The 24,031-nt window shown below is 49.8% G+C and overlaps 1 protein-coding gene across 4 annotated transcripts in view; it reads right to left on the bottom strand.

Moving 5' to 3' along the window:
• WWC1 (WW and C2 domain containing 1) overlaps positions 1-24,031 on the bottom strand; it is a 158,285-nt gene that overhangs the window by 33,606 nt on the left and 100,648 nt on the right. For 3 of the 4 annotated variants that reach the window (XM_081503780.1, XM_081503781.1, XM_081503782.1), the window contains exons 6-11: positions 19,367-19,496; positions 17,589-17,735; positions 16,336-16,409; positions 11,653-11,895; positions 4,281-4,370; positions 3,013-3,548 (exon numbers count right to left, since the gene is read on the bottom strand). In XM_081503780.1, the coding sequence (XP_081359906.1) occupies positions 3,013-3,548; positions 4,281-4,370; positions 11,653-11,895; positions 16,336-16,409; positions 17,589-17,735; positions 19,367-19,496 (1,220 nt within the window). The remainder of the gene's footprint in view (positions 1-3,012; positions 3,549-4,280; positions 4,371-11,652; positions 11,896-16,335; positions 16,410-17,588; positions 17,736-19,366; positions 19,497-24,031) is intronic. The other variant, XM_081503783.1, reaches the window with a different exon arrangement.

Raw genomic sequence — 24,031 nt, 5'->3', positions numbered from 1 at the left:
AGAAGTCAAGATACTGTCATCCCAACATGTACTGTGGATCCCCTGTCATTTTAAGATGGTCCCACCAAAATCCTACCACCTCTGACCTTTACAGCAAGGTCCTGCGTGTTTTGGGGTGAAGGAAAGGGTGGCAGAGGAGTCTGTGTCTAACATCTCAAGACTCCACAGGCAAACTACCTGGGTTCAAATCATACACTGCTTTATGACACTGGGATGCTGATTTATTCCCTCTAGGCCTTGCATTCCCTATCTGTAAAATGGGGGTAATAACACCTACTTTGTTGGGAGGACACAATGAGATGATACAGGGAAGTCCTTAGTATAGAGACTGGGGCAGGGGAAGTGCTCTAGAAACCCGTACCGCTATCCTGGTTATTATGACTACCATTCCCATCACTATAGTGATGCCTTCCAGATCAATTCCTGTACACTTGGGACAATAACACAGACCCTGGGCCCTTGCAGGAGGACAAAAAGGGGAAGAAGGATTTACGCACTGGCTCTCCTACTTGCCTATCCCGTTGCACTCCTAAGTCAGCTCATCTCCCCTGCCCTTGACAGAAGCCCGCTGAAGTCTCTGACCCGGGACTCAGACTCAGCACACACTGCACATTCCTTCCTTCCCCAAGTAATGGGCACTGACAGTGTGCCAGGGCCACTGCCAAGTTCAGAGCTGCCAAGATGAATAGGACAGCTCCTGACCTCCACGCAGTACAAGACGGACAGATTCAGATGTTCCAACCTCAGAGCCAGCACTTCTGAGCACCTGCTGTGTGCCAGGCACACGGGTGGTGGGTGGGGTGTGCACTGGCTGGGCTAGGGGATGGTGACCATGAGCCTGTTAGAGGCCAAGAAGCCATCTGGGTGTGGCTTTCCCAGCTTGCATCCCACATCTGCAGCCTTAGAGCCCTCCTGCCTTCAGAACCACCCTGCTCCACCCTCCACGAAACCACTTAAGGAGATTAATTTGTCTGCTGACTGAACAGTGGCACTAATCGCATAACCTGCTTAGCGCCTGAGCTCAGCCTGGCAAGGCTTCTGGAGATGGCATGAAGAAATGCCAGCCTGAGACGTGAGTGGTCCCTGGCTCCCAAGCTGCACCGATGCTGTGGGGAGGGGGTGGGGTGGGAGTGGGGTCAGTGTCGCTCCCCACACCCCACTGGGGTCCCAGCATCCCTGATCCAGCTGATTGCAGCCCTTAGACAGGGAGCACCAGGAACCCTTCTTGAGCCTCATTAGAGGTTCCGCCTGCACCCTCTCCTCTCCAGGGAATAATTTTCTGAAGCTTTCCACCTGCTGCAGTAGGAAGCCTGTTTTTATTTTTGTTTGAGAGGACTCGGCAAGACTGCCTTCCTGATGAGGGAGCCCCAGGGATCTCCCGGCTCTTCTTCTAAGGAAGGGGCTGGCATGCACCCAGCAGAGCCTTTAATTAACCAGGAAGTCGTGTTGCTTCTCCCTTGCTCCCAGTGGCCCTTGTATACAAAGGAACTGATATTTCTGGGGGCTGCAGCTCCCCCCATTCCTGAAGCTGAGATGGGTTGAGCTTCTAGCTGGCTTCATGGGAGTCAGAAGCTGGAGACCTTTGCCAATACTGCTGGCACCTGGCTCAGTGTGGGCTCTGGGTAGGTGGTCCTGGGGCCAGTCCTGACTCTCCTGCCTTACCGCAGTGACACTGACCTCAGACAAGTCACTTAACCTCACTGAGTCTCACGCCTTTCAGTCTGTAAGATGAGGATAAAATCAACAGCCACCTCATAGTGTTGTTTTGAGGTTTACATGAATCAGAATGTACAACAGTGCCTGTGTCTTGTACACCTGAACTCAATAAATCATCCTATTCAGTCCTGACTTTCATACCATATGCGAGATAGGGTCAGCGAGTGTCAGGGTATCTTAGGAATAAATACATAGAGTTGCCTCATGTCCTAAGGGGACCATGGTGATAAAGAGTTGGGCACTGGGGTCAGAAAAACCCACATTCCAATCCCCTCTTCCCCACCTATTGGCAAGTGATAGCACCTCTCTGAGCCTGTGTCTCCCCATCTGTGAAATGGGTGTAATAGAAGGAGCCTATTTCACCATATCAAGTGCATTGCCCACCACATCAATGCACCCCAATAAATATTCACCATTATAATTTATTATGTGGTTGCTGTTACAGATGCAATTTTTTCTAATAAACCGTAGCTGTCATTATCGGCATCATCTTTTACTTTGAAGCTTCTAACCTGAATCTCAGTCTTGACTACAATGCCCCTTTTGACCTCATAACAGGAGTGATCTTTGGTCATTCCCTGGCTTCAATTGCATGGATCTTTGCTGCAATTAGCATAAAATATAGACTCCTTACCTTATACAATTCGTTTTCTGCCTGATTCTCTGCCTTGTTGGTGACCCCCTCCCTCTGGTCTCTCTTGCAGCCCCTGTTTCAGCCTCAGACACTTTGCTCTTGCTTCTCTCAAGGCTGGCTCTTTCTCACTGTTCAAGTCGCAGTTCAAATGTCGCCTTCCTTCACCACCCAGTCTGAAATGGCAGTCCCACCCCAACCTGAAAGGCTCCATCACACCCTGGTTTATTCTCCTCCTAAGTGCTTTCCCCCGATCTGCTTGTACAGCTATTATTTGTGCCTTCATTTGCATGCAGGCTTCATGGGAACCAGGACCTTGTCTGTCCTCCACACTGTATCCTCTTGACTAACCCACATGGCCTATCTGTCCAATGAAAGAATGAATGAATCCATGTCCACCCATTAAGACATAGTTTTGATAGGTACTTAATATCTGTTGCATGAATGAACCCACCATGGAAAAATCCTTTGCCCAGGATCTAGACGACAGTAAACACGTAATAAATACCTACAACATGAATGAATAAATCGATACACTGTGTACAGATCAGGCACGTAGAAAGCAGTAACTGTTGCCCATAACTGTCACAATTATCACTGGGGTCGGAACTCAGGCCTGAGCACAGTTCCCACCTCCCTCCCTCCTGGGATGCAGAGCTGTCTACCTTGGCTCAGCGTCTTGCCCTCCGGGCTGGGTTCCTCCAGCCGGTACCTCTCCTGCGTGCTGCTGCCGAGGCTCAGCTCGCAGAGAGCAGCGCTCAGCTCGGGGTCTTCAAACTCCAGGTTGCTCAGGAAGGTGTCCCCAGCCAGGAGGGGGTCCGCGATGAGAGGCGAGCAGGGCGGGGACGGGGAGGAGAGCGAGGAGCGGGGGGACAGGGAGGTCATGGACTTGGGAGTGCCCGACAGGGAGCGCAGGGCCTGCAGGCGGCCGCCACCCTCCGCCCTCTGGGTCTTGGCCACTTCATCCTCATGGATGGTGGTGATGCAGCCGGAGGGCCGGAAGCCCGTGGCCCCCTCCAGGAGCAGGAATTCCACCTTGTTCTGCAGCTCCGAGTCCAGCTGCTCGAAGGGGTCATAGTAGAGGTCAGTGAAGCTGGCTGAGGCGGAGGAGTCCAGGCTGGAGGCCGCCAGGGAGCCCCGGCTGGACGTGAGAGACCCCGGACTGCTGCCGGAGGACAGGCTCTGCATGCTGCCGGAGAGGCTGGGGCAGGGGGGGAGCGGAGGTCACTGAGTGAGTGGGCGGCCCAGAAGCTCCCCCAGAAAGCACTCAGGACACATTATTTCACTGGATCCCTCTGACAGTGTCCAGGGCAGACCACACTTCCCCGCTTCACTGAAGGGGCTATCCAGAGAAGGCCACGTAATCAGGGACCGGCAGAGTTGGGTTTCTAACCCAAGCCAGCTGCCTTCCGAGTCCACTTCCTCCTCTGTATCTCTGTTTCTCAAACCTCCACCAGCTGCACTCCATTTTCCCATGTTTGAATCCAACGCCAAATAATGCGGCTTAATATTTTTCTCCAAATCAACTCACTTTTTAAACATTAACAGTTATCTTCAAAAGGAACCTTTATATCCTAAGCGTAATTTGAAAAGCCCCATCAACTGATAAAAATACCTGATGAAAACAAAATGTTGTGATAAAATGCCAGCCACACTGCCCAGCGAGGCCCCCGGCCTGAAGCCGACCCCCTCTGGGTCGTGCAAGTTGGCTGGTAGGGGTGAGGGATGCGAATGAGACTCACTAGCACCCGACTGGGGCCTTCTGTGCGCTGTCAGAAGGACCAGGGAGGCTGCGGTGCAGGGAGGTGAAGGGCCCTGCCCTGGGCCACACCTGGCCCAGCACAAGCCCCCTGGACCATCCACGGACCTGCTGTGCACTCAAGTGCATCTGGCCGCTCCCTGGGGAACACTTACCCCACTGCCCACAGCTCACCTCTTCAGCTGGGAGTGCAGGGCCGCGACCTGCCGGGTGGCTTCCTCCAGCTCTCTCACCAGCTGGTTTCTCTTACTGTTTAACTTCAACCTGAGGGGAGCGAGAGAAGGCGTGAGGGGGAAGCCCTGGGGGATCCAGCCTCCATCTCCCCGAGAGAGGAATCGCAGGCATGTACTCATGAAGAGGTCCACACACACACACAGGAACATCCTGGGAGCATTATACTGTGATGTTTGGAGCGATATGGTCTTTATGTACAATCTTATAGTAACTGCTATATGCGTTGCCTGCTCTATACCAGGGGCTGACTAGGAAACTTATGTTGTTGTTTAGTCGCCAAGTCGTGTCTGACTCTTTGCGACCCCATGGACTGTAGCCTACCAGGTGTCTCTGCCCATGGGATTTCCCAGGCAAGAATACTGGAGTGGGTTGCCATTTCCTCCTCCAAGGGATCTTTCTGACTCAGGAATTGAACCTGCGTCTCCTGCACCTGCACGAGGGTTCTTCACTGAGGAGCCACCAGGGAAGCCCTGATACTGCCTTAAATGGTTTGTGCAGTAACCCTTCTTGGTAAGAATTTTATCATCTCACTTTATACATGAGAAAGCTGAGGCTCTTAGAGCTAAATAGTTTACTTAAAGCTAGCGAGTTAGTGGTAGAGTTACCACTAACCAACCATCCTTTCCTATGCAGTGCACAGGTGTGCAGAGAGAGAAGACCACATGAAGATGTGTAGATGACCATGCGCAGACCCAGAAGCCAAGGAGAGAGGCCTCAGAAGAAACAACCCTGCCAACACCGTGACCTTGGACTTCTGGCTTCCAGGACTTCGAGGAAATATTTACTACATTTTCGTTGTTGAAGTCACCCTGTGTGTGGTATGCTGGTTTGGCAGTCCTAACTAACAAATGTACCATCTTAGGGCAAAATATAGAAGGAACAAAAAAAGGTAGGGTCCACGACCAAGCTCTGGGTCTAAACAGCATCTCAAGGCTGAACAGGCAAGAAGCAGTCAGCAAAGGAGCTTGAGAGAATGGTTCCAGAGCGCCTGGGAAAGATCCTGGTGAGTGTGATGGAGTGTCACAGAGCCCAGGAACAAACGCCTGCACCCAGGCATGCTGACAACAATGCTCATTCCTGCAACTCCCTTCCTAAGGGCAAAATCCTTGGGCTTTTATTTATTTATTTTTTATTTTTTTGGCTGGTACAGTGCAGCTTGCGGGATTTTAGTTCCCCGATCAGGGATCAAACTCAGACCCTTTTAGCAGTGAAAGCGTGGAGACCTAACCACTGAACAGTCAGGGAACTCCTGGGCTCAGGAATATGCATCTCTCTTTTTTTTTTTTTTGGCCATGCTACTCAGCATGTGGGATCTTAGTTCCCTGACCAGGGATTGAACCCAGGCCTCAGCAGGGAAAGTGCCAAGTCCTAACCACTGGCCCACCAGGGAATTCCCTGGAATCTGCATCGTTATTACCTATCCCAGGTGACTTTTTGGCACACTGCGGTTTCCAAGTTGCTTCACTGGCTTGGTATTGTAAGGCAGGAGCTGTGCCTCGCTCTCCCAGCCCCGAGTACCACATGGACTAGTTTGAAAAGGCATCACTGTGTCCCAGTTGACACAGGGAAAGCTCCTTTGCTCTCCTGAAAAGACCCAGACATTCAAGCTCCCTTGGGACTCCTCTGGTGGCCCAGAGGTTAAGAAGCCACCCGCCATTGTAGGGGACACAGGTCTGTGAAGATACCACATGCTGCAGAGCAACTGTCCGTGTGCTACAACTACTGAGCCCATGCTCTAGATAGAGCTTGTGCTCCGCAACAAGAGCAAAGAGAAGCCACCACATGAGAAGCCACAACGAAGAGTAGCCCCTGCTCACTGCAACTAAAGAAAGCCCGGGTGCAGCAGCAAAGACCCAGCACAGCCAAGAAGTAAATAATAAAAAATTAATCTCCCATGGACAGATCTTCATATCCCCTTATGCCATCCTACTGGACAAGGAATGACTGACTCATTGCTCCCAAAGCACAGCCAACCCAGCCTGGGGCCTGAGAGAAAGAGTTCATTCCCATGGAAAAGCTAACCATGCCATCTCTCCACCCACACGCCCCAGGCCCCCAACACAGGCCCTGCATGAAGACCAGAGACACAACTGGAGAGTGATGAGAGACAGGCAGGATCTGTCACTGGGGAGCTGGTCTTGTGCAATTACAGAAAAGACCATGGGAACAGCGGGCATAGTGGCCTCAGCATGGTTCTTGGCCAGTTCAGCCCCTGGCGCTGTTATTCCAGAGTCCTGCCTGGGGCTGGGGGTGGGGGCAGACCGCAGGCCGGCAGATGGAGCCAGTAATGAACAAAAGCCCAGTTTTCAATGGAATGGACAGAACTGTGGAATGTGACCCTCTGTAAGAACAAGACCTTGAAAGGGTGTGAGGTTTGGGGTCAAGGCACAGCTGGGGGGGGTCACCATTTCTACCTTCCTTTTCCTCTCCTCTGGGAGGAGACCACAACACATGCAGTAGGAGTAAACGCAGGTCCCGCCCCCCCCCCCCCCCCCGGAGGCCCAACCGGAGGCTCAGGGGACTGGGAGCCAGGTGGCCTTGACTTCTTAAGCACAAGGGTGTCGCCACCATTAACAGCATGCAGGTGCTGAGGCTGCCTCCCAGAGGCAATGGGCTTCGGTGGCCATATGGCGTTTGCGTGTGATGCCTGGCGTATGCTGGGAGGCCAAGGACACATCAAGCGTGGAAGCGTGCAGAGGACCCAGTGGGTGGGGCTGGAATCCCCACAAGCTGTAGCTCAGCACCTGGGGTGCTGGTTAAAAATGCAAGAGCCTGGGCTGCGTCTCAGGTCTGAGGAGTTTGTCCTTGGGGTGGGGGCAGAGGCCTCACTCTAACAGGCACTGCAGCTCTCTGGACTGGTGGGGAGGGTCCACAGGCAGGGAGGCAGGAGTGGGGGGTAGGACAGGGCGTGTTGGGGGGAGGTCTGTGCTTCTCACCGATTCCTGATTAGGGGTTGGCAGGCTCTGTGGTGTGATGTCCCTGGATGTGTCTCTGTCTGGCCTAATCAAAGCCACCTTGAACAGAGAGGCTGTTGTGTGCAGATAAGGAGTACAATCGTTGTTGTTCAGTCGCTAAGTCGTATACGACTCTTTGTGATCCCATGGACTGCAGCACATCAGGCCTCCCCATCCTTCCTTATCTCCCAGAGTTCGCTCAAACTCATATCATTGAGTCGGTGATGCCATCCAACCATCTCATCCTCTGTCCCACTTTTTTTTTCTTAAATATTTATTTATTTAATTTATTTGGCTGTGCCGAGTCTTAGTTGTGGCATGTGGGATCTAGTTCCCTGACCACGGATCGAACCAGGGTCCCTGCACTGGGAGCCCAGAGTCTTAGCCACTGGGAAGTCCCCTCTGTTCCACTTAAAGAGAGAAGAAAGAGTGGAGCATGGCTTCCCTGGAGGCTCAGTGGTAAAGAATCCAGTGCAGGAAACACAAGAGACATGGGTTCAATACCTAGGTCGAGAAGATCCCCTAGAGAAGGAAACGGCAACCCACTCCAGTATTCTTGCCTAGAAAATTCTATGGACAGAGGAGACTGGTGGATTACAGTCCACAGGGTCTCAAAGAGTCGGACTCGACTTTAGCAACTGAGCATGCACATTTGAGAAACAAAAAGAGAAAGAAGCCTGGAGAGAGAACAAGAGAGTCAGAAGATGAACACAGACAGTCAGGGGGCTGGAGGCAAAGAACACGGATGAAGACTTATGGGTGGGCTTTCTCCTCTCTCTCCTGCAGGGCTCAAACCATCAGTCCTGTCCTTCCCAAGGCTTTCCCCTGGCTTCTCTCTGCATGACCCAGGGGACCCTGCTCTCTGGGACCTTGAGTCGCCTGCTCAGCAGCTGCCATGGACTGGAGGTTCTGGCTTCCCTGGACGGGCTGTGTGAACTCACTGTTCCAGGAGAGCAGTCAGACCTTTGAAGGATGACGCTGAAGGCAACAATTAAAGGTCTTCTAAGTGGGCAGCAGCCTGGGTAGTAATCCCGGCTCTGTCACTCGGTGATATCGGGTGAGCCTCAGTTTCCTTATCTATGAAATGAAGATTAGTCTCAGGGTTGCTGGGAGGTTTAGATGAGATGATGTAGGTTACAGAATCTGGTACATAATGGTACCTTTTGCATGTAGTATAGGCTTCCCAGGTGGCACTAGTGGTCAAGAACCCACCTGTCAACACAGGAGACTCTTAAGACGCAGGTTCGATCTCTGGGTTGGGAAGATCCCCTGAAGGAGGGCATGGCAACCTACTCCAGTATTCTTGCCTGGAGAATCCCATGGACAGAGGAGCCTGGCAGGCAACAGGCTATAGGATCACAAAGAGTTAGACATGACTGAGCGACTAACACTTTCACTTTAGGGAGTTCCAAGAGCATACCCAATCCTAGTTTCAAGAAACTGAAATTATTAGAGAAGAGCCTCAGTTCACAATCTGGTCTGACCACCGGCCTTCAGAATATATGAATATTTGTATATAATGTAATTATCTTGTTTTTCCCCCCTATTAGACAGTTGAAGTCCATATGGTCAATGACTAGCTCAAGGTCAGTGGTAGGAAGGGTATTTCTACTGACCCACCAAGGAATAAGGCTGTCATAGATCTGTTCTTTTCAGCTGCCGGCTGTGAGCATGATAAATAGCTGAGGGCTTCCCAGTGATAGCTGTAGGGCCTGGGAGCAAGTCAGGAACCCAGAGGACTGGCAGACACATTAGGAGATACACGCAGAGGCCTGTAAGGGTCTGCTCAGGTTGGCTAACCATTTATTCTTTCAAATGACACTAAAGGCAAAAAGGTGTCTTGTCATAGGCCTTGTCCCCAAAGCTGCACAGCCATGGGGAAAATAGGACAGGGTCCTGGCACTAAAGGAGATTTCTAGAAGGCACTTCCTAGGGCTATAAATGACCAGTTACTGAAGCCGTTTCCTCCTCCTCCCACCTGCCTGGTGGTGTGTCAGCAATCAGCCACTCTTCCCAGGAGAAGGAAAAGGCGAGAAAAGTGACACATCCCTGCAAATACTTCTGACAAGGGGCTTGGTGGGGAAAGATTTCCCACCACTGACAGTCAATGGACTCTTTGATGTGCCAACAGGAGGCCAGGCAGAGGTGGGTCAACTTGACCCATCTGGCACCCTGCCATGCAGATAGAGCTCACTCAGTTACCAGGGTGGGGCTGCAAGCAGGGTGCCTTAGCACAGAGAAGGCTCCCTGAAAGCATCCCAGCCCCCATCATGGGGTGACGCAGAGAGCTGGCCTGCTGCCACTGGCCCAGACAGCTTCATCTGCTTTATAAACTTGGCTTCTGCCTCTGATTACACTGGAAAGAGGAATGCCCCTGTTCATCTTTCCCCTCTTGCCCATGTCCACCCCACAACAAGTTTGAAAATCACTGTCTTCAATTCTGGGCTTCCCTGGTGGCTCAGACAGTAAAGAATCTGCCTGCAATGTGGGAGACTTGGGTTGGATCCCTGGTTGGGAAGATCCCCTGGAGGAGGGCATGGCAACCCACTCTAGTATTCTTGCCTGGAGAATCCTATGGATAGAGGAGCCTGGTGGGCTACAATCCATGGGGTCACAAAGAGTCGGACATGACTGAGTGACTAAGCACAGCACATTTTCAGTTGTAGCTCCTTAAGGGCAGGTGGTGGTGGTGGTTTAGTCACTAAGACATGTCTGACTCTTGCAAACTGTAGCTTGTCAGGCTCCTCTGAATATTCATTGGACGGACTGATGCTGCATATTCCTGAATATTCATTAGAAGGACTATTCTTTCCTGAATATTCACTGGAAGGACTGATGCTCAAGCTGAACCTCCAATACTTTGGCCATCTGATGCAAAGAGCTGACTCATTAGAAAAGACCCTGATGCTGAGAAAGATTGAGGGCAGGAGGAGAAGGGGACTACAGAGGACAAGACGGTTGGATGACGTCACCAACTCAATGGACATGAGTTTTAGCAAGCTCCGGGAGATGATAAAGGACAGGGAAGCCTGGTGTGCTACAGACCATTCCGTGGGGTGGCAAAACATTGGACACAACTGAGCGACTACACAACAGGCTCCTCTGTCCATGAGATTAAGGGCAGGGACTTTGTCCAATAAAGTCTGCTGCCAAAAAAATAGTGAAAAGAACTGAACATACTTTAAGAGTATCGGAGCAGAGAGCATGACCTATTCACTTCTGAATCCTCCAAATTGCCTTACATGCAAAATATGTGCCACAAAATGTCTCTTGCATGAATGGAGAAGCTGGGGATTGAAGGACCAACTGTAGGACTCTGTGAACACAGAGATGTGCTCCGTGTAGTGTGGGTGTGGAGGCTGGTGAGACACTAAAGGATAAAAGTCTGTTGTGGCTCAGATGGTAAAGAATCTGCCTGCAATGCAGGAGGCCTGGGTTTGATCCCTGGATTGGGAAGATCCCCTGGAAAAAGGAAAGGCTACTCACTCCAGTATTCTGGCCTGGAGAATTCCATGGATTGTCTATGGGGTCGAAAAGAGTCAGACACGACTGAGCGACTTTCACTATACAGTCTAAACCGGAAAATGTAAACCAGTGGCTTTCATGTTAAATCAAGCCCACAGATGAAGCTAATTTAGCCTCTAGGGTATTAAAAATATTCTTTGGATTAGTTGCCAATGTTAAAAAAAAAAAATCAAAACAACTCTTTTCTTGAAAAATGGGGCCTCTAGCAGCCTGGGGCCTGTATTCACTTCCTGGAGGCTGCAGACAACACCTGGGGTCTGTGCACTGCAGTCTACCATGGCCCATGGCCAAGTGGCCTCTGGCATTTATATCACCTGCTTGACCCCTATAAGCATCTCAGTTTGCAAGCCCCATCTAAACCAGTGTTTTTCAAACTGCAAATTGCAATTCCTTAGCACGTGGCAAAACCCATTTAGTGGGCCACGACCAGTGTGAAGAGAGACGCAATATAAAAGAAAGTATCAGGGCTGTCGCACAGAAAGACTACGCACTGTTTGGTGAAACTTTTGTCTATTCGGTAATAATATGTGAGTTACTGTCACAAAGCTGGAGAACAACTGCTCTACATTACATAGCGCTTATCTCAGAAGAGAATTTCTGAAAATCTGCATGTGAGTAGACGTTTTGGTAATGTGATTCCCTCTGGTAAAATTTTGGGATGGTTGGCTGGTGAGTCACTTCCCTAGTTTTGCTATTCTGGAAAGTGATGAGCTCTCTAAACTGTGCGCTCATAGCGGAGCCCAGGCGTCCCGGGTTGTCCCCCTCGCTGGGAGGCTGAAGGATGACCGGCAGCAGGGAAGGGCCCCGGGCCCCAGGCCCCAGCCCAGCCCCACCTCTCAGTCAGCGCCTTGCTCTGCGTGTCCCGGGCCGCCTGCAGGTCCTTCTCGAGCTGCTTGCGCGCCATCTCCAGCTGCTCCACCTCCCCTTGGGTCCACTTCCGGGGGCTGATGAAGCGCATTTCCTTCAGCAGCTCCTCCTTCTCATTGATGAGGATCAGCCGGTCCCTCTCCGAGTCGAGCACTCCGGGCCAGGCCTCGCTGTCAAGCTTGGCGAGCTGGATCTTCAGGTTGGCGATACTGCGGGCCGAGAGGGTGAGCATTGACCGGTGTGCTCAGTGGCAACCCAGGAGCAGCGGGACAGACTGTGTTGCCAAGGTTACACGGTCCGAGGAGTACTGCTGTTCTCAGAGCATCCTCTTTGACCCTCACTGGCCTCCTTTCGATCAGCATGTGGTCTCAAGGAACAGATTTTTATCTAACGAACACACGCGGTGCCTACCACATGCCAATCCTGGCTCAGCAGGGGGGGGGGGGTAGAGGCAGTGTGCTTGCCCTGAGGGACATGAAGCCTGATAGAACAGAAGTGGATCCGTCACCAGGCAGTAGCCTCCTACCGCTAGCTATGTGACCTTGGGCAAGTTGCTTCGACATTCTGCAGGGAATAACAAAACCTCCTTCCTTGTGGGGTAACAGTTGCAGGTTTTAGGACATAATTCATAAAATGTCCAAGCACAATATTTGGCACATACTAAACCAGCACTCAATGAATGTTTCTGCTGCTACTGTGATCGTTCCCTGGTTTAACCACTTCTCACGTGTGTAATGTGGGGCACATTCCCTGAGCCTTTCCTAGAAGAAAACAGTTACTTCTGCATCAGAATTGGTGTGAAAATGAGCAATTATGTGTTCTGTGTGTCTGGCATGTAAGTGCTGAACCAATGGCAGTCACGGGCCCGCTATGATGACAGGAAATACTGCTGTTGCTACCCTGGTGTTCTCAGTCCAGAGGGTAGTGGCAGCACCCGTGAACAACAGCAGACTTGAAGTCAGAAGCTGCCTGTTGGAGTCTTGGCTCTGATTTTCTTAAGCTATCATTTAGGTAACACAAGCTGCTAGCACAGTGCTCGGTACACTGCAGGCCATTAAAAAGTGTTATGGGAAGGAGCTGGGAGCCCTTTACTGCTTTGAGACTCAGTATCCTCATCTGTGGGCTTCCCAAGTGGCACGAGTGGTAAAGAACCTGCCTACCAATGCAAGAGACCAGAGAGACGCAGGTTCAGTCCCTGGGTGGGGAATATCCCCTGGAGGAGGGCATGGCAACCACTCCAGTATTCTTGCCCGGAGAATCCCAGGGACAGAGGAGGCTGATGGGCTACAGTCCATGGGGTCACATAGAATTGGACACGACCAAAACGACTTAGCACACACACACACGCGTACTCATCTGTAAGGTGGGGGTGATACTGGTACCTGCGAGGTGAGTTGTGAGGACCAAATGAAAACGTTATCATTAAGAGCTCTTTACACAGATGTACATGAACCCTTTTAAAATTATTATATTTTTCAAAAAATTGGAACAATCCATTCCATTAAAGAGGACTTGAAAAAGAAAAAAAGAGCTCTTTATACAAGGCCAAGTGCTACATAGATATTTGGTATGATTATCATTGGATCAAATTAAAATCCACAGTATTGCTAAGAGTATTGCTACAAATACTTAAAAACAATCATGTGATTCTTCAGGATTTAGTCTTTGCAAAGCGTTTTTATTAACAGCTATCACTACCAGGCTCCTCTGTCCATGAGATTCTCCAGGCAAGAATACAAGAGTGGGTTGCCAGTCCCTTCTCCAGGGGGGTCTTCCCCACCCAGGGATCGAACCCAGGTCTCCTGCATTGCAGGTGGATTCTTTACCATCTGAGCCACCAGGGAAGCCCCTTCACTGTCCTACCCTGGGGTGGACAGGACCTAATGGTAATCCTGTGGGACACGTAGCCAGAGAGGATACAGTTCCCCTCAGACTACAGGTCATACACACGACCAGTATTTGTTGGGATCCCAGGCCTCCAGACCCTCAGTTCAATCTTACCTGCAAACAACGTGGCCAAATTCTTATTTACCAAAAACACTGCTGGAGACGAGACCTCCAGGCTGTGTAGTGAGAAGTTCACATGGAGAACCACATCTACATTTGCTCCTTCCCAGCCAAGTGTCTCAGCAGGGATTCTTAGAGAGAATTAATCTTAATCCCATACTCACATATACAGCAGTCCACCAAAACCAGCTTTGGGATAACTGTAGCTGTTATCCAGCCAACTGCTTGAGAATAGGGTGATATGGCCAAGTCAGGGGGTGGGGGTGCTCTACTACATATGGGACACTGAAGGGGTGACTGATGCTTTTTTCTTTTGTCCTAGATCCAGCAGAGTCAATCTCTGTATTTTTTTAAAACATATTTTAAAAGTCTTTATTGAATCTTTTTTTTTACAATATTGCTTCTGTTTTATGTGTTATCTTTTGGCCAAGAGGCATGTGGGGTCTTAGCACCCCAGCCAGGGATCAAACCAGCACCCAATGCATTGGAAAGACAAAGTCCTAACCACTGGACAACCAGAAAAGTCCTTTAAAAAAATTTTTTTTAATTTCAGTATAGTTGCTTTACAATGTGACATTAGTTTCTGTTGTACAGAAAAATGAATCAACTATACATATACACACACCCCCTGTTTTTTGGATTTTTCTTCCCTTTTTGGTCACTAATCGACGCTTTCTTGAATGTACTTTGTCATGGTGCTTTCCCTATGTCAGTGCTCCTTAACTTTGAGCCATACATCCTTAGGAGAATCTGAAGAAATCTACTAGGCTCACTCCCAAGAAAGGCACACGTGACAAAACTTGGCAACAATCAGACCTTGCATTACAGCCACCTACCCTCCCTGCCTCAAGTCCCACAGCCTTTGCTTCCCCATTCAGCAGGCTACTTTATTCTTGGTCCTTAAACTACTTTTAGGTGAAAGAGGAGGCACAAAGTTAGATAAAGGTAGATGAGTCAGAAAGCTCTGTAATAAGAAGTTTAGTGGTGCAACCCCAAAGGAAAGATTCCAGCCCTTTCATTTCTCTGCAACTGATCATCTAAGATAGCCACCACTGCAAACTGGAATATATACAGAGTTCAGAGGGGCCAAGAAATGGTTGTCCAAAGTAGAAGTCGTGCTGTTCTGCTGGATCTCTAGGGGGAGCTGAAATAGTGCACAGTGTGTGTTTTTCCCCACCTGAACAGTATCTACTTTCTCCTTCTTTTGTTAACAATATTCCAAGTTTTCTTTGGGAAATCAGTCCTCCCATACTTTCAGGTCCCACGGAGCTGACCTCAGTCCCCTTCCTATAGTTGGGCACATGACTCACGTCTGGACCTTCAGAGAATTCCAATTCCTCCCACCCTGTGACAATGACTGGCTCTCCCAGAAAAGCCAATGAGTCTCAAGCCCAAAGCTTAGTAAAACTGTAAGGGGAAGGTAGGTCCTATTTCTGCTGGGGTTGCTAGCCTGGCAGTATGTAAGTCTAGAAGAGCAGGGGTCATTTTTTGCTTTGACAGAAAAACCTGTCAACACAAAGGCAAGCAGGGAGGAGAAAAGGAGATTGAGTCTTTGTAACACCATTTGAAACTGTGGATCCAGTTGTGCCTGGAGCTAGATTACCCCTGCACTTTGGAATTCCCTTTTTTGCTTCCAGTTTCTATACGATTCCTGTCATTGCTGCCAAGGGTTTCTGCTGCTCACTCATTGTTGGCAGAGGGGCAGGGCTGGGTACCGCCACACTCTCCCTGGCCTGGCTTAGACTGTCCATGGGCTGGGCAATGTGGCCTAAGGAGGAATGGATGCAACGTGCTTGGTTTCATTTGCCATCAGACCTTGTGAGTTCTTTCTTAGAAATACAGGCGCAGTGTATAGGAAGACCATGGACCGTCCAGTTCAAATTCTGAATCTACCTTGAAAAGTCATGAAACGTCTTAGATCTTACTTTTCTCCTAACATGGAGAGAATATGAGATAAGCTATGCTATAAGGTTGCTTTTAAAATTAAGTGAGATGATGAATATACAGATGTTTTAGTACACTGTCTGGACCGTTTCAGATTCTCTAAGAATGTCAGCTTTGATTACTATTTTATTTGCGGTAGTGGAACCCAACTGCCTAGGATTCTGTGAAGTCACAGAATATCTAAAGTCCCCAGTGTCTACATGGTTTAAAAACATAGCCCGTTCCCAGTTGGGCAGGAGACACTGGAGTGGATAGTAAAAGTAGTGTTTTTAGCCTGTTGCTAAAAGCCCAGGTGTGCTCTTTCGCATACAACTATTTACATGATTGTTGGTAAGCCTTGATTTTAGAGGTTGATTTTTAGGTAGGCAAGTGGAAAGATTACTAGGTTTGAGGTTTAAAGTATGGTTCAAAGCATAGTTGCACTCTTTATCTAAGCGTCCCTGGTTCAGTCATTTCCAGAATTTCAGAGAAGACTCAAGTATGAAGATGATAACACTCACCTTCACAATCTTTGTGAGGATTAAACATCATGAAATGTGTAAAAAGCAGGCACAGAGCAGACACGCTACAATAGTACTGCGCTGGCCAGAAAGTGTGTTCGGATTTTAAGCGCTTACAGAAAAACCTGAACAAATGTTTTGGCCAACCAGTTATTATTGTAGGGACCATCCTGCCCTCAGGCCCCAGCCTCTTATTACCTCCTCTTGGCCTCTTCATATCGAAGGCGCAATCTGACCTTCTCCGCCAACTGATTGTTGCTGCTGGTACTGAACTGGAGGAAAGAACAGGTCAGGAATTACATGGTTATGGTGGCCAGGGCTGAGCTGGGTTTCGGGGGCTCCTGAGAGACTTGACAGCTTGTGTGGGAAGGAGCTAAAAATAGTACCCAATTATTGAGCTGGCTGCCTGAAGCACAGGGAAGCTAGTTAGGAGAAAAATATTTTCTTTCCTTCAGGCATGGGAAGAGCCCCCAAAGCACACATTTATTACTTCGAGAAGAGAAGCCGAGGGCTCGGAATATCATCTTGCAGCCCCCAAAGGCGTGGAGCTCATTCAGGTCGTAGGAGCGTGGAGGACGGCTGGCCAGGAGGAAACAGGCACCGCCAACACTCCAGAAAGCCACTCTGGGCCCGCTGGGGAGGGCTCCACCACACTCAGGGAGCCTGCAGTCAGGAGTGTGACACCGAGTGACAAGAAGGCCCTAGAACTTGGAAGAAGGCACGCGGTTCCTTCACCACAGGCAGCTTGTAGCTGACAATGGGCGATGTGAGGATGGAGGGGGCAGCCCCGTGGGCCATGCCAGTTTGTCAAAAACTACGAGGCTCACCCCATCAGACGTGAATGGAGCTTCTCCTCACAAGTGAGAATACAACTGTAGAAACCACACAGAAGAGCATTTAGCCATGGAGGCTCCTTCACTCAGTGTCACCTGCTCCAAGAAAACAAAAGCCCTTCAAAGTTGCGGATTGCTGTGGGTCAGTCCTTCCCTGAGGCTTTCAGGAGCGAAGTCTGGACAGCACTTGCGCTATTCATTACTCTAACCAGGGCTGAGCTTTTGAACTGGGAGGCAAGTGGCTGTCTGAAAGCCACATGCATTGCTCTGGGGTGAACAGGAGGGAACTATCTTCTGCCTCTCAGTTGGTGAGAAGAAAACAGAATGGTGCTGCTAATCAGCACAAGGAAAACCTGAGAAAAAAGACCCCTGGTCCTTCAAACATGCTTTCTATGCAGCATCTAGAGATGCATTCCCGTGACCAGCGAGTCAGGGCTGGCTACCCCTCCACGTAGTCATCTCATGTCATCCGGAGGCCAAAATGTCTGCAAAAGAACGCGCTCTGGAAGGCTGAGGCAGCACCCAGGCTCAGAGAGAGCCCCAGTCAGGTCCTCGGGCGAGTAACAAGAAGGGTACTCTGATTCTCAGGGTCCCTGGTGGCACGAGCTGTGTACTCACACTTCCTGAGATGTCCGTCTGAGAGCTCACGTCCAGGTACTGTTTCGGCAGTGGGAAACTCGAACTCTCCAGAGAGCTGCTGCTGGACCACAGGTCGGAGTGGGAGCCTCTGTCAGTTCGGAAGCCATCCTTCAGCATGGCGAGGCTCTGGAGTGGGGAGGGCAGGCTTAGCAACACCCCCTCCATGGAGGGTGCTCTGGGTCTGTCACCCTCTAGGAATCTACTAGGGGCCCTGACACCCCTCTTCTCCTGTAAAGAGCTACCAGTGGGTGGGTATCAACTAGGTGGCAGGCACTGAGCTGGGCCCTTTACAGGGGAGAAACCAGTACGGACTGGCTTCGGAGTTGCACGGCCCGAGTCAGGATCCCCTGCTCTGCCACCTCCTAGCTGTCTGCTCTGACCTTGTTGATTAACCTCTCTGTGCCTCAGTTTCTTTTCCTGCAAAATGAGAATAACATGGGTCCTATCTCACAGAGCTATCATATTGACTATCATATTGTTTAGACAAGATGACCAGTGTAAAGCGCTGGTTTAGTCAATACTTAATAACTGTCCATTTTACCATGATCTTTTTTAATCCTGACCACAATCTTGCAAGGAATAACCTGTGATTATCCCCACTTGGGGCTTCCCCGGTGGCTCAGTGGTAAAGAATTTACCTGTAGAGCAGGACCTGCAGGAAACCTGGGTTTGCTCCCTGGATCAGGAAGAATCCCTGGAGAAGGGCATGGCAACCCACTTGAGTATTCTTGCTTTAGAGAATCCCATGGACAGAGGAGCCTGGCTACAGTTCATAGGGTTGCAAAGAGTTGGATACGACTGAAGTGACTGAGCAGGCACGTGTGCACCCCCATTTTATCCATGAGGGAGCTGTTACGTGGAGAAGCTGGCAACCGACAGAGCCAGGATTTGGTTCTGATCTATCTGACTTAAGGCTTGGCATGCTTAACTGCTAAGCATGAGTGGAACATGCCTCACTGTCCACTAATGCCTGGTTTCAGTGTTTTCGCTGGGCTGAGGTCCTGGTAGGAGCTTTGAAATTATTGTTTGTCACAGAGTGTAAAGCTTCCTTCATCAAGTCGTTTACAACACCCTGAGCTTAGTTGCTCATCTTCCCATGGGACCGAAAATAGAATATCTCAGAGATCCAGGCAATTCCACTGAGGGTGGGTGGGATGTACAGCGGTTAAGAGTGTCGGCTTCTGAGTTAGGTGTTGACGGGGTTGAATCTTGGCTCTTGGTGCCTACTCTCTTGATCTGTGCAGTCTTTTGCTGTATGCTGGGGATAATCTAGCACTGATATAAGGGGAAAGCGAGGCACGGTGTGGGCCAAGTGCTTGGCACAACTGCCTGGCGCAGTACATCACAGCTATCGCCATTTGTCAGCTCCCAGCAGAGTTGGAACACGCAATGAAAGGCTTACAAGGATGCTACATTTTGATGCCAAGGTTAGTGATGCTGAAGCCAGCTTCTGCTATCTGGTTCTGTAAGCCAGACGGCTAGAGCTGGTGGCCAGGATGTGACCTTTAATCTAGACCGGAGGGCTTCTGTTCTGGCTCTGCCACTGACACTGGCTGTGTGACCTTAGGCAAGTCACTTCATGCTTCTGAACCTCCATTCTCTTCTCTATAAAATGAGACTAAAAGCCCAAGAGAACTAGAAAAGAGAACTCAGGGATCTGGCAGCACATGGAAATAGCCCACCCGAGTCCTGCCTGGCACAGGAAAGGTGCTCGGGAGAACCTGGGATGGGGCCCCCGTCAATGGGAGGTCTTGTACCTTAATGAGATCTTGCTTTTCCTTTTCTCCACAGGTGATGGCCTTTTTGATGGCTTTTGTTTCTCTCAGAACAGCTTGAGCTTCATCCAGTTTGTAGCTGCCCTGAGCATCTGACATCTTCTTATCGATTCTAGGAGACAGTCAAGGGGAAAGGTCAGACAAAAATAGGGTGATGGATGGGATTCCCCCAGGGAAAAAACACAGACCACAGTGCTTTAGTCCTGAAAGAAGCCTCTTCTCTGTTCCTTCTTCCTCAGGTCCTGCCTATTGGATAAAGCACAGAAGGTTCCTCTCAAATTGCAAATGTCAGTGTTAGGCTGCAGAAGCAACACCATTCTTGAAGTCAACTCTTAGCGGAGGCCTTCCCTGAGCATCCACCTGAGTCTCCAGGCTGGGCTAGATGTTTTCATAACATATCTTGCAGAGCTGTGATACTGCACTCGGTATGTTGTGTTATAATTAATAATTTATGTGGTAGTGTCATCTGATAAGCTTGAATATGTTTGAGTAGTTTTATTATATAGCACAGAGCCATGCTTTTTTTTTTTTTCAATGTGATCTTCTTTTCCAAATATTTATTTATTTGGCTGAACTGGGTCTTAGTAGAGGCGTGTGGGATCCAGTTCCCCAACCAGAGATAGAATCAAGGTCCCTGCACTGGGAGTGTGGAGTCTTAGCCATTGGACCACCAGGGAGGTCCCTTTTTTTCCCTTTTAACATTATTTTATTTTACTGAATGCAAGTCTTCAATTCTATAGTGCTTTACAATTTTCAAAAGGGTTCACTCACACACGTGATTTCATATAATCCCATAATAATGCCTTTTTGCCCTCTATCCCTATACTGTCCCTACCTTTTCCCCACTGGTAACTGCAGTTTGTTCTGTATATCGGTGGGTCTGCTTCCTTCTTGTTATGTTCAAGGTTTGTTGTATGTTTTAGATTTCACATATAAGTGATATCACATAGGATTTGTCTTTCTCTGTCAGACTTATTTCACTTAGCATAATGCCAAGTCCATCTGTGTCGTTGCAAATGGCAGAATTTTATTCTTTTCTATGACTAATGTTCCACTGTATATATGTACCACATCTTCTTCATCATTTATCTGTTGATGGATCCTTAGATTGCTTCCGTATCTTAGTAATGGTAAACACTGTTGCTATGAACACTGGTGCGTGTGTATCTTTTTGAATTAGTGATTTTTGGATATATACCCAGGAGTGGAACTGCTAGGTCATATGGTAGCTCTATTTTTAGTTTTCTGAGAAATCTCCATACTGTTCTCCATCATGGCTGCACCAGTTTACATTCCTACCAACAGTGTACGAGGATTCCCTTTTCTCCACATCCTCACAAACATTTGTGTTCTGACGATGACCACTCTGACTGGTGTGAGGTGATACTTTTCCATTTCCCTGAAGATTAGCGATGTTGAGCATCTTTTTGTGTTAACTCAGGTCTCTCAACCTCAGGATTCCTGGGGCAGGATCATTCTTTGTTGTCAGGGTTGTCCTGTGCATCGTAGGATGTTCAGTAGCACCCCTGGTGTCTGTCCACTAGATGCTAGCAGCATCCGGACCTTGAGTTGTGACAACCAAAAAATGTCTCCATACTTTACCTAATGTCCCTTGGATAGGAGGAGTAAAATCACCCCTGGTGAGAACCACGGCCTTTAACAAGCATTTGTTGGGCTTGCCTGGTGGCTCAGTGGTAAAGAATCCATCTGCCAGTGCAGGAGACATGGGTTCGATCTCTGGTCTGGGAAGATCCCACATGCCGTGGAGCCACTAAGCCCATGTGCCACAACTACTGAGCCTGTGTTCTAGAGTCCAGGAGCTGCAACTACTGAAGCCCGTGTGCCCTAGGGCCTGTGCTCTGCCTCAAGAAAAGCCACTGCAGTGAGAAGCCTGTGCCCTGTAACTAGAAAGTAGCCTCTGCTTGCCACAAAAAGGGAAAAGCCAGTGAAGCAACGAAGACCCAACATAGCCAAGAGTAAATAAATAAGTAAAACTGTTTTAAAAAGTATAATAATAATAATAAAGCATTTGTTGAAGTTAATGGCCTCACGAAGGAAAGGTTAGAAGGATGAAGAAATCCCTTGCTACCACTTAGTAGCATGATGTTGGGCATGGCCCTCTTGCACGCAGAGCCTCAGCTTCCTCCTCTGAAGAAAACCTGGATGATGCCATATGCCTCGCCCATGTTCACGGAGCTGTGAGCCATGGTAAGTGGGATAAGGTTGGAACATGAGGTGGGGAGCTAGGAAGTATGAGACAAATGTGAGGGGTGATAATACTTTCAGACTGGGGAGTCTGCTGGCTCATCCAGGCCCAATACACCGTTCATTTTGATGGAGGAAGATGGGGGTGAAGGGGGACGAGGCCATTTTCTGAAGGTCAAATGAATCCTATTGGTGGGGGGCCCAGCCCTCTTGGAGAAGGAGAGCTGTGCTGTGGACAAGGCTCTGAGTGCAGAGAGAAATTTTAACTGCTTCACACTTTCATCAAAAGCCAGGGCGGAGGTTTCAGTTCCCAGTGAAGAAAAGGAAGTTTTGTAGTCTGAAGGAACACCACAAACCCATTATTTCAGGATGAGAAACCACTCCGAGGTATGCTTTTCTGGCCTTCTAGAGGCCGAAGTGTCCTGGGCTGAAAATAACCTGAGTAGGGAATCACAGGTTGTCATCCTGGCCTCCTTGTCTGCAAGCGGGGAGGGGTAAGGAGACTTGTCTCATGGCCCCATCCCTTCAGCCTCCTCCTCGGAGGAAGATAAAGCCCCAGTTACATCTCCCCGCTAAAAATGGCCTGTCTATGCCTTTCGAGGACTTGGGCCTGGGTGAGCCTACCAGATCAGCTAAGACTGGTCTCAGATCGTGTTTGAAAACTTCGTCTACAGGGAGCTTTCCCCACAGAGGCCCGACCAACATGCTTGGTGGAGACGAGGCTCCCCCTAGAGCTGAATGTCCCGGGGCTGGAGGTGGCCCTGTCCCAAATGGAAAGGGGGTGCAGGGGAGATGCTGTATTGTCTGAACCTGGCCGGGGGCTGGGGGCTCTGGGCAGGAGGCTGTGCCCAGCTGTCCCCTGCCAACTGGGTGAGGGTGGCTTTGAATCCTCAGCAGACGTGGTCTGTCTTCAGGGCCTCGGGTGCCTCACATGGCTTCTACCTGACTGGTCTCAGGGGCCTTAGCAACCCAGGCTCTGGAATTTGGCTCCAGAGAGGAGCTCCAACTCTTGGGCCTGGGGAGTAGGGGGAGCGGAACAAAGGGTTACCATTATGCACTCAGTGAATGAATCCTTTTTTTTTTTTAAAGGGAAAGAAAAGTTGCGTGGTTGGTGGGAAGGAGAGGGTGTGTATGTGCTGGGAGGGGTGGGGAGCGGGACGCGTGTGTTTTAGGATTTCCAAATTACACGGCTGTCCTTTCTCTAAGCACTTGAGACAGTCACACCCGGCAGCCACAGAGAAGCAGGGCAAAGGCTGTGATGGTAGCTGGCTCCTCTGGGTCTTGTCCAGACAACTCTCACTGGGCAGGGTGGTTCTGGGGACCCGCAGAGAGATGCTGTCCTGCCTACCACCCCCGGGGATGGTATGCCTAGTCTTCCTTCTTTACGAGGGCTCAAGGCAGCTGATGGGGCCAAATCCCTGGCTCTGGTCCTGATTTTTCTTTTCAGTCTTTTCTGAGAGGTCTGCTTCCATCCTCAGCAACCTTTTTTTCTTTTTAAAATTGGATTTGCTGATCATGTGTGTGTGCCAAGTCGCTTCAGTCGTGTCTGACTGTGTGACACCATGAATTGTAGCCCGCCAGGTTCCTTTGTCCATGGGATTCTCCAGGTGAGAATCTTGGAGTGGGTTGCCATGCTCTCCAGAGGATCTTCCTGACCCAGGGACTGAATCCATGTCCCTTGTGTCTCCTGCCTTGGCAGGCGGGTTCTTTACCACTAGTGCCACCTGGGAAGCCCCTTGCTGACCATGAACCAAATGAGCTTCAGCTTCCTCCATGTTCCACAAAGAGAGGATGCTAAGAAGTGACTGGACAGTTCTCCAATGGGACACTGAACACAGTCCCCTGGGAGAGGGAAAGGGGCCTGATGTTTTCCGGGTCTGGGGGGTTTATCTGGGATGATGCCAGGAAGGCAGGTATAAGGACATGAGTTTCAAAACCCAAGAGTCCCAGGTCTAGCTCTGACAGTCTCGAGCTTGGGTCTATTTGCAGCCCCGTCAAGTGCCCTGGCCTATAAAGGGAAGCAGAATAAAAGCTGCTCGAGTAGAGACAATGGAAGGAGGTGACCGATGCCCAGGGCGAAGGCACAGCTCATGTGAATTCCTTCCCAAGTCCAAACAGCCAACTAGCTAGAGGTCACCACCCCCTTCAGCTCACTGGGTTTTCCCTATGTGCCAGGTACGGTCATGCGCTTGACACGGATTTTCCAATTCAATATTTACAATGTCTTATTTTTCAGATAAAGAAACAGAAGCTCAAGGGGATGAAGCAAACCACTTTTTCATGTTCCCTGGGAACTAAGATTTGAACCTAGGCCATCCGCCCCTGGAAGCGACATTCCTAACCCTCTCTGCCAAGGTGCGCATTAGAGCAGAAACTTTCCTCCACAGGGAACATGGGGGCGGCTTCCGGCCCAGGAGCCCAGAAAGGCGGTCTTATCTGGGC

This window comes from Giraffa tippelskirchi, chromosome 6 (assembly GCF_054371585.1).
Source record: "Giraffa tippelskirchi isolate mGirTip1 chromosome 6, T2T-mGirTip1v1.2.pri, whole genome shotgun sequence".
Classification (NCBI taxonomy): domain Eukaryota; kingdom Metazoa; phylum Chordata; class Mammalia; order Artiodactyla; family Giraffidae; genus Giraffa; species Giraffa tippelskirchi.
This window is presented reverse-complemented; position numbering and strand designations above follow the sequence as displayed.